Below are 18,241 nucleotides of genomic sequence, written 5' to 3'. Positions count from 1 at the left end.
GCCATGTGCAAGCTGGAGACCCTGGAATTCTGGTAGTGCAGCTCAGTCCAAGTACAAAAGCCTCAGAATCAGGGAAGTTAATGAATGGTGTCACTCTTAGTTCAAGACCAAAAGCTTGAGAACTCAGGGGTCCACTTGTATAAGTCCTGGGCTCCAAAAAAGGGGGAGCCTGGAGTTGTTGTCCAGGGTTAGAAGAAGCATGTATTCCAACTTTCAGCAGATGGATACTTCTTTCCTCTGGTCCTGGCTGACTGGATAGTGCCCTCCTGCAATAAGGAAAGATCTCATCTTGTGCTCTCAGACTCATATATTAGTCTCTTCTGGAAACATCTTCCCAAACACAGTAAAAAATAATGCTTTTCTAGGTTGCTAGGTATTTCTTAATACAGTCAAGTTGACACCTAAAATTAAACATCACACATTATTATTGTTACTCTCATGCAATTTGTATTAGTACCAACAGATTCTAGTGACTAACATCCTTTTTTATTTCATTAATATAGGCATTCTTTGATATCTGATTCAAATAAAACCTAATATTCTAAATGGAGAGCTAGTCTGCGGAAGATACAAGAACAGATTAACACCCTCCACCCCTCATATGAATATTTTATTAAATTATTGCTGTTCAGTGCCACTGAAGCATGAAGCTCTTGCTTTGGAATATAATAATGTAAATATTTAATGTTCTCATGAAGGAAATTGGTCTTGTCAAGTTTAGAGAGGAGAGTTGTCTCTATTTGTTTCTGAATCTGTATAAAAGCCAAATTGTCATTTACCCAGATGCTTTATCTTCACAGTAACTCATCCATAAGAAGATTGAAAACATCTGGATTATTGACTGAATTATTTTCGTTTTCTTTTTTACCCAGAGATACAGAAACAGAGGTGTTACAATCATAATTTAAAAAGGGAAAATAAAGAAGATAATTGTTTCATTAAAACATGGTAATTCATGTGCAAAAAAAAAAAAAAAAAGAACAGCCAAAACTTTACTATCCTCAGCTGTACAATCCCCTATAACAATAAAAACACTATATTGTTATAGAGGTCAGACAGGAAGCACAGCTTTGGAAGAAAAAGAACAGTGCAGTGCATGGTGTACTTTGCAGGATTTTTTTTTTTTTCTTGTGATTTAAGATGACTGTAAAGGACTTCTTGTTTTTATGAGTAAACGATCTATTACAAAAAAAGATTTGCTAAAGTTCAGAGACTTATTATTAAATCCTAAACACATTCGATCTGTTTTTTCCTTCCCTTTCTGTTTCCCTTTCCCTTTCCTTCATTCCTCCCTCCTTCCGGTCTTCCCTCCTTCCCTTCCTCCTCTCGCTCCCTCCCTTCCCTCCCTCCCTCCCTCCTCTCGCTCCCTCCCTTCCCTCCCTCCCTTCCCCCTCACTCTCTTCCTCCATTCTTTCCTCCTTACCTCTCTCTTCCATCCTTCTTCCCTCTCTCCCTTCTTTTATTTTGCTACAAAATATGGTATTGGTTTAGAAATGATTGTAACAAAACATCCTCAAGCCCCAATGTTTAATGTTATTTAATCCTAGGTAAAAACACTTTATTCTTTCTCTTGCTATCACTCAGGTACTTCATGACAGCTACAAAGATAGAATACTCAAGTTCCACAGTGGCTTTTATAAAGGACAACTTAGTAAAGGGTTTATTTCAATAGAATTCACAGGATCCAATGTGTATACTTACCACCAGAAGATCTAGAGCAGGCGTCCCCAAACTAAGGACCGCCCTGAGGGCCGGCATGCGGCCCCCTGAGGCCGTTATCCGCCCCCCCGCCGCACTTCAGGAAGGGGCACCTCTTTCATTGGTGGTCAGTGAGAGGAGCACAGTATGTGGCAGCCCTTCAACGGTCTGAGGGACAGTGAACTGGCCCCTTGTGTAAAAAGTTTGGGGACACCTGATCTAGAGCTTATATTGAAAGGGTTTCAAGTGTCCAGGTACTGATGACATAGTCGAAATGAAGTAATGACCACCAACTTGAGCAGCACTAGGTGATTTTGTTGTTTGTTTTCATCATTTTAATGGAAGATTCTTAGATAATTTTCGTAATTCTTAGATAATTTACAGAATTTGTTAAACTCTAAGGAAGAATTTCAGTGAAATTGAACTCTAAGGAATTTTAAACTCTAAAGAATTTCAATGAGAAAACAGTAGTCATCTAATAAATTGAGACATTGGTGCTGTTTGAAATTATTGATCTTACTTTATCTGCCTTGAGCCATCCTTGTCGAGTTCTTATATCTTTGTATAATCTGAGCGTTTCGCTCCATACTTTATTGAACTGCTTCGGTTTAAATTGCAACTGTAGTTCTGAAGTAACTATAGTCTGTCTACAGCCTAACTCTTCTTCCATTGAGAAAGAATCTGATAATTTTAGATTTTGTTAAACTGGACCCAATGGCTACAGCAAACTTCAGTCATGTCAGCTCCTAAATCTAAAGTATTGATTCTAAGGGTACACATACCTTAATACCATATTGCTAAAAAGTTTCAAGGGCTACTTGACATGACTTCTTATTTTTGCACAGCTTGGTAAGTTACTATTCTTGACAGCAGACAACTGAGGCAAGACTTTTAACTACAGAAGTTGACTAGGATGATCAAATTTAATCCTTATTAGTAGGAATGTCTGGAGAAAATTCATTAGCCCAGAAATTTTTTAAGACAGCAAAACATTTTATTTCTAACATCAAAACCACAAAATAGAATAATTACTAAGAGTTTGATAACAGAGATCTCTGTAGGAAATGTTATAGGCACAACTACAGCCCTGTCTCATTCCTCCTAAGTAAACTAACTGTAAAACACTTAACTAGGAATTGAGGATTTGATAGGTTAGATATTAAAGTCTAAGTCAATTTTTCCCCCGATTGTCCTCTTCCATTGTTACTCTTGAATTCTCAGACATTTTTCTTTCATGTGTCCATGGTGATCTACTGAATTGCAGAGAGATTTTAATCTGTCAGACTATAGTTCTGAACATTTAGGCTGTAATAGAGAATTTTATATCCCTGGAGTCAGCATTGAAAACATTAGGGCTCTTGTTACTTCTTTTATTTTTAAAACATTTTACCACTGTGTGTTAGCTGTGTGACTTTCTTCCCAAGTTACTTAGCTTGTGTACTGTGCAAAATCATGTATATTTACCGCAAAATGCATTCCTAGGCATAAGCCGTAAAAGGCTCTATACGTTTGAAGTGACAATGAAGAAAGTAAATTATTGGTGACTTGACTCCATCTTGAATTATTTAAAAATCTATTTCCTATGATTTGGGTACCAATAGCCATTAGCAAATATTCCTCTGGCTACAGATTTGAGAGCAGAATATTTCCATGTGCTATCAAATGCTTCCTTCTGGATTTTGCTTTTAAACCACTTATTATTCTCTGCTTCTGTATTTTACCCAGTAATTTCTGAGTATATCAAATTTGCGCTATGTTGGTAGAGTTTCTTTAAAGTACATGCCTGTGTTTCAAAGATAATCCATTGAACTAGTGTGAAATGCAAACTGTAGAACTCAAAGAGCTGGGTTGTACTCAACTGGCAAAACACAGCCCCATGAACGACGTTATCCGGGAGATACCCTAGGCTACTTACAAATAGTAGAATGCAAATAATCTTTCAGTAATATGAATGACTTACTACTGTCTGTTCATCTTTGTTTTTCACAAGTTAATAGAAATAAATTTATATTTTTCTTTCATTCAAAGAAAGGATATTTTTGATAAATTTATCATGAGAAGTTGTGATGGGGGAAAAAGCAGTTAAATAGACACAGTGTCATCTCAGCAACATGTAGCTTGAGATGCCGTGACAGAATCCATCTGTTGAGAAAGAAAAGAAGCCCTATGTCATTATTGTTGCCTGGCAACAGCGTTTTTTCCTCATTTAGAGCAGACTTCATTAGTTTAAAGTAGGTGATTTTTAACGTTAATTTGAAAAGCCAGAGCTTAGAAATAAGCTAAGTGAATTTTGGTTTGTGGAAAGAATAACCTTTTGTCTAGTGTAAGGCATGCTTAATAAGGCTTTCTCTTTCTGAAAGTGAATAACTGTTTACAAACTGTTAATCCACCTGACAATGAATTCCCAAACCAAACGGTAGTCATCAAATCATTTTCCAGGCATTATAATGTAAAAAGAATATCATTTTTTAAAAATATCATGACACAAATTAGTTCAGAGCTGTAGAATTATGTTTTAGAATCACTATTTGTGCTCATTATTATGTTAGTGATAATGCTTTGGCAAGAGACTAGACGCTGTGGAATCAGTTAATAATATAAAGTTGGTTTGGCCTTTGAAATACCTGTTCTAATTCTCCTCTTACCCTTGGCAAATGTCAGATATAATCCACATTGGAAAGGCGAAAATATGTCACATTTTTATAGATCTTCACAAGAACAAGAGTATCTGTGCCTTCCTTTGAAACTTTATTGTCTGAAAATTTGATTCCCTCTGTTATATGTAAAACCCCACAAAACAATTCCCAATCCCTCTTTTGCTGTGAATTTTAATTTGGAAGACAGCAGGTGACTATTCTCCTTGGAGAAACAATGTGGGTATTGAGAAGTAATGCAGAATCCAGCAGGTCTGCCTTTAAATCCCACTTCAGCCACTTATTTTATAGTCATGGGCAAATCCTTGATCTTAAGTTTCTTCAGGACTAATTGAAAGCTTTAAATAAACTGAAATATATACTAACAACCTAGAAGAATTCCTGGTGTATAGTCAGCACTCAGAAAATATTATTGTTTATTTTTATTATTTTTTAAGATGGAGTCTCACTCTGTTGCCTGGCGCTGTAGTGAAGTGGTGCCATCTAGACTCACTGCAACCTACTCCTCCTGAGTTCAAGCAATTCTCCTGCCTCAGCCTCCCCAGTAGCTGGGATTATAGGCACCTGCCACCACGCCCAGCTAATTTTTGTATTTTTTTAAGTAGAGACGAGGTTTCACCATGTTGGACAGGATGGTCACACACACGCACACACACACACACACACACAGACACACACACACGCGCACACACACACACACATATACATATATAATGTTCATTTTCCTTTCTATAAATAGCTCTTTATGAATGTAAAGGCCATTTTTAGAATCCTGGCCTTTAATTCCGATTGAAAAAAACGAGACTTTATAGTCTTTAAGCTCAATTTATGTTTGAGAAAACGTAACCATAGAGATTTTACTTTCCTCGAGCGAGCGAGCTTGTTGAGATTAGAACCAGAACACTCATTGTTCAGTGCTGCCCTGGGTCCTCTCCCATACCTCTTTTATCTCATGCCTTTATTAATTCAGCATTTCTTATCTAATTGAACACCAGGGTATTTATGGGCTTCTCCATTGAATCCTCCACAGTTAGAGACAATGTGCTGGTAAGGGAGTAGGATAAGAGCAGTGTCTCACAGCTTCAATTAATGGTCTTCCTGCACAAAAAGTTAGGTTGCTTTGAATTAAGTATTTTAAACTGAAATCGTACCATCTCCTGAACACAAAGATTACATTGATTTTCTTTCACTAGTGTACATCTCACTGTTTCTGCTTTCTTTCTGCTACCTATTCAGGTTATTTATAGTTTACTGTATAGATTCAGAGGTGGAAAGAATGGTTTCTTTACAAATTGCCTCTATGCCCATCACGATGCTGTGATTAATATGACTCAGCAGTACTAGGTTGCTGCATTGATTTATTTCTAAGACTTCCACTCGCAGCATGGGCGACCGACTTCTAAATCCATATTGTTTTAATGTAGTTTCTGGAACCACTGTAAAGGCAAAATGGCAGGTTGCCAGATGCAGCAGGAGCTCTCATTTATAGAGCTGGACTTGTGAACTTGCCACCACATCTTCCTCTTAACCCTTGCTCACATCTAGTTTTCTTTAACTTGTGAGCCATAACCCTGGAGGTTAACTTGGCCTTTTCCCTTTTGCTTTTGTCCCATATGCAGACAGTCACCAAGACCTTTTGATATTGAGTATAATTAAAATTTGGTCTTGTCTTCTACTGCCACTCACCTCATCAGATCGCCCACATCTATCTGATTTATTGCTTTGGGTTGGAATCATCAGTTTAGTGCTCCAGTTAGCAACTGAAGAGATTTTTCTATGATGCAATTTTGAGCTAATCGCCTCTGTGGAAAGCCCCATGTCTCCCATTGTTCCTGAAACAATATTCAAATTTCCTAACTTGGCATAAAAGTCATTTTATGATCTGTCTCTGTTCACTTCTTTCACTTGGTCTCTCATCATCTCTCTAAGTACAACTGTCTCCTGCAAGCTTCGCTCTGCTGAATAACTTGCAGTCCTTTGACAGTCTAACTTCCGAACTTTTATACATGCTACAGTTTCTATTTGGCATGTCTTTATACCCTTAAAACTACCTTCTCCCAAAGATAAATACATTTTAGTGAATAGAATATATTCAGTAAATACTTATTGAATGACTGTCCTTTGAATATCATACTTGGAATAAGAAAATGTTGTAAAGGAATTATAATAGTAACAAAGTTTTTATCTTCCTGGAGTCATCTATTTTTCTTTTCTCTGGTTCATTTTGAGATTGTGATTTGCTACTTATTTTTTTTAGACACCTGATCTTTATCATGGGAGCCTAAAATCATGTTAGAAATATGGATGTACTAGTCAGCAAACATTTCCTGAGCGCAGAATGTTAGAGACTGTACTGTTTGGTCCTGCTGATACAAATGACTCTCAGGCACACAGCCTGATTTCAACTGCAGGCTAGGAGAATGTTTTTGTTAACTACGTGCAATTTTTATTTTGAGACTTGCAGTAAATCTTTTTAAAAAAGATTATATAACATTTTAATGGGAAATGTTCCAAGTATTTATTGCTATGTTAAAAAAAAAATTACTCCAGAACCTAGCAGCTTAAAACAACAACCATATCTCATGATTTGGGGGATCATAGGCAGAAATCAGCCAGGGATTCTAGTGCTGTAAGTACTGTTGACTAAAACAACTCAGACGGTATTCAGTCATGAATATGTTACCTCAAAGGGATCCTGATGCAGACCCCAAGGGAGGGTTCTCGGACCTCGCACAAGATTAAATTCAGGGCAAGTCCTGAGTAAAGTGAAAGCAAGTTTATTAGAAAAGTAAAGGAATAAAAGAATGGCTACTCCACAGGCAGAGCAGCCCCAATGGCTGCTGGTTGGCTATTTTTATGGTTATTTTCTGATTATAAACTATACAAGGGATGAACGTTTCATGAGTCTTCTGGGAATGGGATAAGCACTTCCCAGAAGTGGGGATTCCTCCCCTTTTTAGACCATATAGGGTAACTTCCTGACATTGCCTTAGCATTTGTAAGCTCCTAGCACTAGTGAGAGTGTCTTTTAGCATGCTAATGTATTATAATTAGCATATAATGAGCTGTAAGTATGACCAGCGGTTACTTTCGCAGCCATCTTTGTTTTTGTGGGTTTTTACCAGCTGCTTTACCTCATGCTATTATATTCAGCAAGGTCTTTGTGACCTGTATCTTGTGCCAACTTCCTATCTCATCCTGTGACTAAGAATGCCTAATGACCTTGGAATGCAGCCCAGTAGGTCTCAGTCTTATTCTACCCAGTCTCTATCCAAGATGGAATCCCTCTGACATCTGAATGCCTCTGACATATTTCCCCCTCCCTTTTATAAGGTAACCCTAATCCTAAGGGTTGTAGAGGGATAAAAATCCGTCTTCTGTAACTTATTCATGCTGAATAGGGGTGATGGTATTCCTGCCTATTAGGGTCTCTTGTATTCAGGGAAGAGAAGACTCAGTCAGAAAGTGGTTGTATGTTGAGGGCTACTCATAAATCATGGGTTGCGTCAAAAGGTGATATCTGGAAGATTAAGTGTTCAATTTAAGACATTGAGTAAAATTATCCTGCATTGCTACACATAGAGTACAATAGCAATATATTCCACAATAGTAAAGCAAAATAAGTAATAACTATCCCAATAAACTAAATAAGTAAACTAAATAAGAAGGATTTCTATGAACTTGGCAACTGTAACTTGGAACCAAACTGATAGGAGGTTGCTATCTGATTCCAATATATATCCAGAATTAGAATACTAATCTGGAATTTTACGTTACATGTCCCTCTTGTTTCTTCTGAGCTGCAGTCAGATATCACTGATTGGTTCTCAGGAATAAACAAGGTCAGTCTAAACTGCAGGAAACAACTCAAAAACAACTGGTGACACTAGAATCTAATAGCAGGTATGTACCAGAGTTCTTAGAAGATAATTTTCCTCTCTCCAGTCTTACATTTTTACTAAAGACAAATCATGATAAGACTGATTTGCTTGTAAAAATAAGTTTCAGTCTTAAACTTGACCTGATTATTTGTATAAAGTACAGCAAGAATAATTATTTTTCACATAGGCTTTCAAAAATTGGCTTTGATTGAACTTTAATTAATTAATTTGCCAATGTTGTTGTTTTGAGGCAAGGTCTCACTTTGCTGCCCAGGCTAGAGTGCAGTGATGCTCTCAGGCTGTTGAGCTCCCAGGCTCAAGTCATCCTCCCAGCTCAGCCTCCTCAGCAGCTGGGTGTACAGGTGTGCACCACCATACCTGGCTAATTTTTGTATTTTTTGGGGGGGTTATAAATGGGGTTTCACCACATTGCCCAGGTTGGTATTGAACTTGTGGGCTCAAGCAATGCACCTGCCTTTGTCTCCCAAAATGCTGGGAATGTAGTAATGAGCCTCTTTTTTTTTTTTTTTTTAATTTCAATTTTTGTGGATGGATGATGTATATATTTATAGGTTGTATGAAATATACAGGCATGGAATGCATAATAATCACATGTCAAAATGGGTAGATAAAGTATTTTTCGTAAGAGTTGTCAAAGTGTCTTTTAGAAATTATCAGTATTATACATGCTCACACTTATGTAACAAAAAGGACTGATTATCTTTGGTTTATGCAGACCATCTACCCACAGTCTGTCTGTCATCAACCATACAACTGAGCCCTAGTCTTTCTGCCAATCTTGTGAATAATCATGTGAATTGGTCCCTGATGTTTAGGAAGCCACAGAAATCTATTAACCAATTATTCTAATACAGTTCTGTCTGTCTCTGCATTTCCTACTACACATCTATCTCTCTTGCAGCCCAAATAAAATAAACATGTAGATGGAACCCGAATGGTGTGTAACTATTTAAATAAATTACATTTACATTGTTATGATTCATTAACTTTTTGTTCAAAACCTCACTAGCTTACAATATCACTGAGACTAAGGTCTTAGGATGAATCTAAAGTGTTCTTGCATGATCTGCCTCCTCAATATTTCTCTGACCTTATTTCCTATTAATACTTTCTGTTAATTCTGTGATTCTGTTTCAGTCACATTGGCTCCCTCACTGTTCCCAAACAATCTAGGAATAAACCCAACTCAGGACCTCTGAACTTGAGGTTTCCTTCTCTTCTATTCTTTTCCCCTAAATAAGTGTCACACATCCTCTCTTCTTTCAGGTGTTTACTTAAATGTCACCTACTCAGGGAGGTCTTTCCTGTTCAATACAAAATTGTGACTCCTCTCCATGACATTTCAGACTCTGTTTATGTTTCTTTTCCCTTAGTATTTATCACTCTTTTATGCACAATACGTTTTTACTTTTGTATAATATGTTGTTCATTGCCTTCTACTTAGAAATTGGGAGGTCTCCATGAGGGTAGAAATTTTGGCTACTTTTGTTTATTGATGTATGTCCAGTTCTAACACCACCACCTAGCACATAGTAGCTGCTCAAAAACTCTTTGCTAGTAGGTGATTTGTACCACCACTACTGCCGTTTGCAAGTATGGGAGACTGGGCTCAGTTCCTGTCAACAGGGATTTTTCTTCCTCTACTGAGACACAGTCTAGGTGATTTTATTCCCTGCTCATCCTCTTTTACTTGAGAACTTCAGAAGTGCTACTTGTCTATTTCATTCTTCTCCTTTGAAAAAAAACTATGAAAACGAGAACAGTTTGTTTAAATTTTTTTGGCTAAGCCTCAGAATTTTTTATCAGTAAAAATAATATTACCTTTTCTCCCTACAGTCTTGTGGTGGGACTAAGCACAATTACTTAGATTAAAAGCACTTAAGTTTTGGTATGTAACATAATTCATATTTGAAAAAATATGATTCTAGTTGTCGTCCCTGTTTTTACTTCAGAGTTAGAAATTTTAAAGAAATTCATTTAGGTAACAACTTGTTATACAAAAGTGGAATGAGTCAGTAAAGGCATGCAGTGAAGATACTATGAAGTTTGTCCTTTTTTGAAAACAGAGAAATTTCTCTATTAGCTTCTAATGCAGTATTAGTGTAAATGTGCTAAGGTGACATTCTTCACACCCTTCAATTCCCTGTCATCTTTTTCCTAGCTGCCTCTTATCTAAAGAAGCTATGCTGATGATTTGCAGGAGATTTTGTGTTTCTAAGGCTAGGTGCTTTTGTGTAGATGTCTCTAAATGAGTATCCAATGCTCTTCCACAAAGAAAATGCTCTGGTTTGTTTATTGTAGCTATTTCCCAATTACAACGTGATATCTAGATTTCTTGTCTCCCTAGATAACTGCTAGCCACTTAATTATAGGCTGGGTAGTATGAAGCAGATGTTTTTAGAACATCTTTGAAATGGGGCTTTGGGAGTCCATAGGATTTCAGGAAGGATTGTAGCATGCTTAGGGGCTGTCACTAACCTGAAGCCTATTCTGCACATGGACCAGTTTGAGAGCAAGGGTGTTTATCTCGTCTGTATTCATGAGTGTGTGAGAAAAAATGTATATGTTTATGTTGAAGATGAGTCAGTCCTTGGGTCCCAGGATGTTCAGAGGTACAAAGAAGGAGGGCCAACGTATCTGTAACAACAATTACGATCTTTTTCAGTTCACTTTTATCCTTTCTATGATTCCTTAATATGCTTAGAGTCCTAGGAACTGCCATTGTCTACACATCACAGGCAATGGTTCTTTTCTCTTCTTTTCTCTCTTCTGTCTTCTCTCCCCTCCCCTCCAGAGTCTCGCTCTGTCACCCAAGCTGGATCTTGCCTCACCACAACCTCTACCTCTCGAGTTCAAACAATTTTCCTGCCTCAGCCTCCCAAGCAGCTGGGATTGTGCTAATTTTTGTATTTTTAATAGAGACAGGGTTTCACCATGTTAGCCAGGCTGGTTGCGAACTCCTGATCTCTGATGATACACCCACCTCAGCCTCCCAAAGTGCTGAAATTATAGACATGAGCTGCCAAGCCCGGCCAGCAATAGTTCTTTTTCTAATCCTCTGAATGAATCAATCAAAACAAGGTCAACAGGGTACTTGAATTACTAATGTGCAAATTATAAGCACGTATTATGTACTTTAGGTAACATCATTTCAGCATCCTTAAGATTAATTATATAGAAAATATATAATTAATCAAATTAATCATATAGAAAAATAAGCTTTTCCTAGTTGTCTTATAATGTATAAAAAGGATTAGGATTATAAATGAATAATTACTATAGAAAAATGCTTGGGAATCTCAGGAGGTTTGTATATCAGCTTGCTTAGGCAGTGAATATGGACAATACTTCACTAATCCTTTCTTACAGTCTTGCAGCTTTATTTAAGACTAGTTTATATTCTCACCTTCTTTCCCTACATTCCCCTTCTCCCAGTGTGATAGCAAGAACAGAGTGATAACATCTTTCATGAGAATTCATACTGAGGTGGGACAGAGTAAGGTGCAGCTAGAGATTTCTTGTGGTGGGTTTTTGTTTGTTTTTCTTTTAGGCAGTAGGTACAAGAGTCCTTGGTAGGTACACTTTAGATTCTAGAGCCATCTGTTGACAAGCTGTAAAAGCTCTATGGTGTTAAGAACTGTAGAGAGTCTGAACTCCAGGTAACTGGAGTGTCCCTGTTGACAAACTAAACTTGGTAAGAAATACTTCTGAAATAAATTTACGTTAGCAGCTTCCTGGCACCAGGGTGGTATACGTAACAAAAGCATCCTCAAACTGGTATCTCCGTTCCTAACGTGTCTGAGTAGTTTCTCTTCCCATTATCATCTTACTCATTCTGCGTATCTTCTTGAAGCACCTCACTCTGTAAGACTACTTCCTGTCATCACCCCTCCTCTTGCCTCTCATGCCTATTGTAAAGGATAGCTGAAGGTAAGAACCTGGACATTTCTGAAAAAACAAAAAGGGAAAAGCTGTTAATGCTTCTGTCCATGCAGACTTCCTCCCTTGCTTTGATTATGTCGTGGGGAAAATTGGCAGGAGTATTACATGGCTATGGATTGCCATTTCATAAAATATCTTCCTTTTTGGGGATCAGGCTTGGAAAATACTTGAGAACTCTTTGTTAAACATCAGAAATGTCTGCTCTGGTTACTTGCTGATGATCCTCAGCGGTGACCATATGGTTTAGCATCTTAAGCACTAGACTGTGACTTAGGACTGTGTTTTGATGTTCAAGAGTTCATATTCTGTTATTGATGCCAGCTGAGCCACCATCCATAAAATGTGAATAATAAAATGAACTACTCTGGAAAGTAAAGAACAGTAATAAATTCTTCCCATAATTCTAAACTTATATAAATATGTGATAAATTATAGTAGAGCACATGGTAGAAGAAACATATTCTGAGTACTTCAGAAGATGGATACCTTTAATTTTTTGGATTACTTTGGGTATGATGGGTTTGACAGTTAATTCCATGGGTATATGTACGTATAGGTTATGTGTATAATACTAAGCCAGTAATTCCCAAACTTTTCACTATCCCAATACTGTTTTCCTGCCCTTTCATACATATATATTTCATATTTAAGAGATTGTGTTCACTCCAAACTTGCTTTTATCAATCAATGTTAATAGGTGCATTCCTCCATTAAAAAGAACCACTTTCAGGACTTATGGTTATCAGGTAATAGCTAATATTCTGATGTTACAACTTTAGACACAAAACAAATTAGCCTTTTTGTCAATCATTGAGGTTAGTTGTGAAAAAGTTTGTGGTTTTGATGGAATAGTCAGTAGACTATAATTTTCTTCCTTCCTGTGTTTTGGGGCTTCTAATGTCCAGGAACAGCAGATTCTGAACAACTTGATAAAGTATTGCCAAATTCAGCTTTAGATGCAAGTTCTGTAAGCGAGTGTAGTTCTTGGGAAATTAGAGAATGATATTATTATATATTAAAAGTAATGGTAGAAACTGCAATTACTTTTGCATCAACCTAATAATATCAAAAATCTTTGGGTTACTTATTCCAGAGAATAAGGTACAAATAACAAAAATATTTTGACACAACTGTAATTAACAATGATAAACAAAATAACTTTAGGTGAGTCAAGAGAAAGCATCTTTTCTAGTGATCATTTTAGCTTTTAAGGTGTATTATAGAACCATTGCAGTCACGTAATTTTTCATTCTTCACGCCTGCTGATCCACAATTGAAAACACTGGAGCAGTCTTTCTTTTCTTCAGAAGAAGCACTACTATATAAATTATTACAAATATGAATTATTAAGTTTTAATACTGTAGATATATAGGTTACTAGTTTTAAATTTTTAAATAATATATTTGTATTATTCATCTATTCCTAATACAACCACATTATGTGCCAAACTAGGGTGGGGTAGAGTGTGCATGCACTCAAGAAACATGATTCTGAGTTAAAACATGAAGTGATTAATAGCATTTCTTTCTCCAGAGACTGGATCTCCAATTACGGCATCATGCATTGGATTAGGCAATTCTAAAACACCTCCACCAGGGCAAGCAGGAAAAAGTGTTCCAGGATACAATGGTAAGGAATGACCCTGATAATATGTAATGTTAATAAATTTGGCCTTTTCTTGAATCTAGTGTGTATTATGTTGCATGAAATGAACTAGATGCTCAATAAGAATTTGGATGAATGAATATCTTGTATTAAAAAGGAATGCCTTAGTTTTTTCTGTCAAAAGTAAGGTTGTGGATTTCCAGAATATGTTCTAAATGACTGTCATAACCCCCAAAATAATATCATTTGTAAGATAGGCTAGAAATATGGGTGTGAAATTACTATGAAGGAAACACTTGCAGGGGGCCCAGTACTTTATATACATAATTTCATTTCATGCCGAAGTGTATTTAATCCAGAGCTATTATTACTATTTTAGAGATGCGTTAACCAACTACTTAACAGGCTAAATCATCTTCTTAAGGTAACACTGCTAGTTAGATACTGGGGACAGTGCAAACCATTGCCCTCAGAATTTGCTTGCTTTCATTTCAAAAGCTGTAGTTTCTTATTATATATTACACATGCTGCCTTTTAATTTAGAAGTGAAGACTTATTTAGAAGTTTTTAAACCTTATCATTTAAAAATAAAAACAGGCCAGGAGTGGTGGCTTATACCTGTAATCCCAACATTCTGGGAGGCCAAGGCGGGTGGATCACCTGATGTCAGGGAGTTTGAGAACAGCCTGGCCAACGTGGTGAAACCCATCTCTATTAAATATACAAAAATTCACCAGGCATGGTGGCTTGTGCCTGTAATCCCAGCTACCTGGAAGACTAAAGCAGGAGAATTGCTAGACCCCAGGAGGCTGAGGTTGCAGTGAGCTGAGATCGTGCCACTGCACTCCAGCCTAGGCGAGGCACAACAAGACTCTCTAAATAAAGAAATAAATGAATAAATAAATAAATGAAAAGAGGGAGGATTCCAAAAGAAAGCATTTCTTTGATGCTGGCTTTATATGACTAAAAGCTATAATAGTCTGTCAATTTTTGGTTTTAAATATTTGGTAGTAATCATTATTAAATAATTTCCCTTGAACAGCTCTCCTGAGGTATATGAATTATACAAGTCATTTAACTTTTCAAACATTGTTTTCTTATTTCTAAATAGGAATAATATTTTCTATATGCTTTCCAGGGCTTCTGCTCTGTGTTGTTATGCAACAAATCATTAACCCAGTGCCTACCAGTATAAAGACAGTGTAAGACTTAGCTAGTAGTGTTACTAATATTTCAAAAAAGCCAGAGGACTGACTTGATTTAGATTCACGTATTCATTTTACAGACAAGGAAAATGAGGCACAGAGGTTTTGTAATTTGCATAAGGTGACACAATTTGGCTTAATAGACTTATGAAGAAAACCCAGCTTTGGGAAACAAAATATGATTCCTGACATGTTTCTTATTTGCATATAAATTACAAAATGCAGAGATTTGTCTTTTGCTTCTCTAACATAAAAATACTGGATTTTCCTTCTAGGACAATGACTAGTTACAAGAACATGGATCATTTGGTTTAACCTAGTAGATATATTTATTAAAAGATGCTTTAGATTTTTTTATTCAGGGCAGAAATAGATATTCTGTGAAGTCAGTGACTTCTCCAGCCCTGGAAAGGTGATGAACCCAGATTTTGTGAAATCCTCTGTTTGAACAGTCTGTCATCTCTGCTCCTTTTATCAGAAAGATTGCTTTTGTGTTGAAACGTTTTTAGGAGTTTCTGATTGTGGAAGATGTTAAACACATTTCTCTGTTAGCATTTCAGTACCATTTTTATATCTAATTGTAAGAAATAGTTAAGCTTTGATGCCCATGGAACTTGAATACAGAAGTTTCTCATTGTCTGAAAGCAACTGGCTTGCAGACAGTACAGCTTAAACATTTATAACCAAGGAACCAGTGACTTTATGATTGATGATTTTTTATGTATTTTTATAACATGATTATTTAGAGATTAAACCTAATGTAATATTCTGTAGTATAAGACATGATCCTTTTAGGAAAGGAGAGAAACCGTTGTGTATAAAAAACATTTAATTTAATATAACACATTTATTGAGTACCATATACAAGCTTGTTGTTTCATATACATTTTAAAAATACTTCTTGCATAAGCTCTATGAGAAATAAATTTCTCATTTCATAGCCCAGGAAACTGAATGGATAACAGAATGTGTGCAGGGGCATACAGTGATTTGTTCACTATACTGATATTTAGGAAAACAAAGATGTGTTAGCCCTGGCCTCTGTGAACTCACAACCTAGTGAGATATAGGTACTTCTACTAATTGTCAGTACAGAATTTTAAAACAAAATGCTCCAGGAACACAAAGAGGGGACATTTTTTTTTTTTTCTGAGACCAGCATCCTCCTTTTCTCATAGTTGCTTAAGGTAGAATTACCTGGATGAATGAGGCTACATGTAATAATCTATTAAAACCTAGAAGATGATGACTTATCTTCATATTTAGTTTGCACCAGGGGTTACTGAATGTGAATACAAGCTTTGATCTCCTAAACTCGTTTAGGATTTTATCGGGACAGCATAGAAAGTATTGAGATAATATTGGGGAAGATTAAATTGACCTAATTTAAAGCTCCTAAATGGATATTAAGCTTTAAATCAGAATAAGGGGTTTATGGTTCTTGTAAGCGTTTTATTTTTGTTGCACATAATATTTTTTGGTGTATTTGAAAACTTCGTTTCCTTTACTTTAAAAAAAGCTGAACACATTTTTAATGCTTCAAATAGACTACAGGGATATATTTAGTGGACATAGACATAAAATTACCACATATTTGAGGTGTGATCTCTTCATTTAAAGGACATTCTTAAAGAAAATGTCTGATGTTAGGAATCAAATACATGTGCTCTTTTTTTTTTCTTTTTGTAAGATATTTTAGTTTATATATGTTCACAGTCTCAAGGAATTAAAAGATTACTTTCTTAAGCTAGAGATTTTTGGGGTTGAATATAAAAATTATAGAAATATGCTTAAGCTTTAAGGCTATTTTTATTCAAATATTTATATTTTACTTTGCAGTTATGATTTTGGATGACAACATGCAAAAACTGAAGGCTCGGTGTTTAGGAAATATTGTGGTAAAGTAAGCAAAAATTTCAATTCTATTTAAAAGGGCAAAAATGGGTGTATAATATTAAGAAAAAATGAAGTCATTGCAGTGTTACTGCTAGAGAGGAGATTGTAGAAAAAACTTGTGTGTTAAGAACTGTGTCAACTCTGTCTTAATTTAAATATAGAAGCCCCATAAAATGCAATGCATTTAAATGTGATTTTCAAAAACCATAAATTTTGCATCTTTTTAAATCACTGTTTTTTCATTTTACAGGTTATGTATAGAGATAGTTAACTTACATAAAATATAAACAAATAAAGTTTCTGTACTCTCACCTCTCAGCAATACATTATTAATTTTGTAATATGTATGTCTTTCTACATATCTCTTTTTTGTTGTTGTTATAGATTCAGGGATACATTTGCAGGTTTATTTCATGGATATATTGCATAATTCTAGGGTTTGGGCTTCTAGTGAACCCATCACCCAAATAGTGAAAATAGTACCCAACAGGTAGTTTTTCAAACCTTTCCTCCCTTCCTCACACCTTTTGGAGTCCCCACAGTTTCTTGTTTTCATCTTTATGTTCATGTGTACCCATTATTTAGCTCTCACTTATGAAAGAGAACCTGTAGTATTTGATTTTCTGTTTCTGATTTGACAGTCCACTTTTTGAAAAACATTTTATGATGGTGAATCAATTTATCTCTGTGTATTCCTGTTTTCTCTTAACCTTGTCTCATAAGCATGTTTAATTTTTACTGTTTCTCAAAATTTTTATCCCCATTGTAGTCTTCTTAGTATTTTTTGAATTTTTACAATTATAAATAATACTATATTGAACATCTTTTTGATCATCTTTTTCTGCTTTTCTGATAATTGCAATAGTACTCAAGAGATTTCTGAAAGTATAATTGCTGGGTCAAATAGTAGCATCTTATAAAGTTCCTGATTTAACAAATACCCCATCTTCTTGTTAACATTTTTTTTTATCATTGTTCATTTGATAGGCAAAATGCTTCCATTTAAAGTAAAAATTTTAAATTTACTTTAATTAAATCAAGACATGTACTTTAAAATTGTTATGCTAGTGGAAGCAGAAATGGAAGTTGATTAAGTTAAAAGGTTTATAATATGTGATATTTTAATAATTGATAGAGAAGTTGCTTTAGTCCCTCTGATTAGCATGATGTTGACATCTTTACTGATAGAGTTTAGTAGTAGAATTCACCACACTGAGCTACTATAAATACAGAACATTGTATATCAGGTTTTAAAAGTTATTTGCTTTCCTATTTATTTCTATTGGAAATCAAAAGAACTTATTACTTGGCATTTTTAGATTAGCATAAGATTGCTTC

General features: G+C 35.7%; 1 protein-coding gene across 2 annotated transcripts in view; it reads left to right on the top strand.

The window, feature by feature from the left end:
- The window catches only part of ACSS3 (acyl-CoA synthetase short chain family member 3), a 175,008-nt gene that overhangs the window by 109,589 nt on the left and 47,178 nt on the right, over nucleotides 1-18,241 (top strand). For both annotated transcript variants that reach the window (XR_012518404.1, XM_003927836.4), the window contains exons 10-11: nucleotides 13,731-13,826; nucleotides 16,847-16,910. Coding sequence is in view for 1 of the 2 variants with exons in the window: in XM_003927836.4 (XP_003927885.3) it covers nucleotides 13,731-13,826; nucleotides 16,847-16,910 (160 nt within the window). In the remaining variant the exon portion in view is untranslated. The remainder of the gene's footprint in view (nucleotides 1-13,730; nucleotides 13,827-16,846; nucleotides 16,911-18,241) is intronic.

This window comes from Saimiri boliviensis, chromosome 7, assembly GCF_048565385.1.
Source record: "Saimiri boliviensis isolate mSaiBol1 chromosome 7, mSaiBol1.pri, whole genome shotgun sequence".
NCBI lineage: Eukaryota > Metazoa > Chordata > Mammalia > Primates > Cebidae > Saimiri > Saimiri boliviensis.
This window is presented reverse-complemented; position numbering and strand designations above follow the sequence as displayed.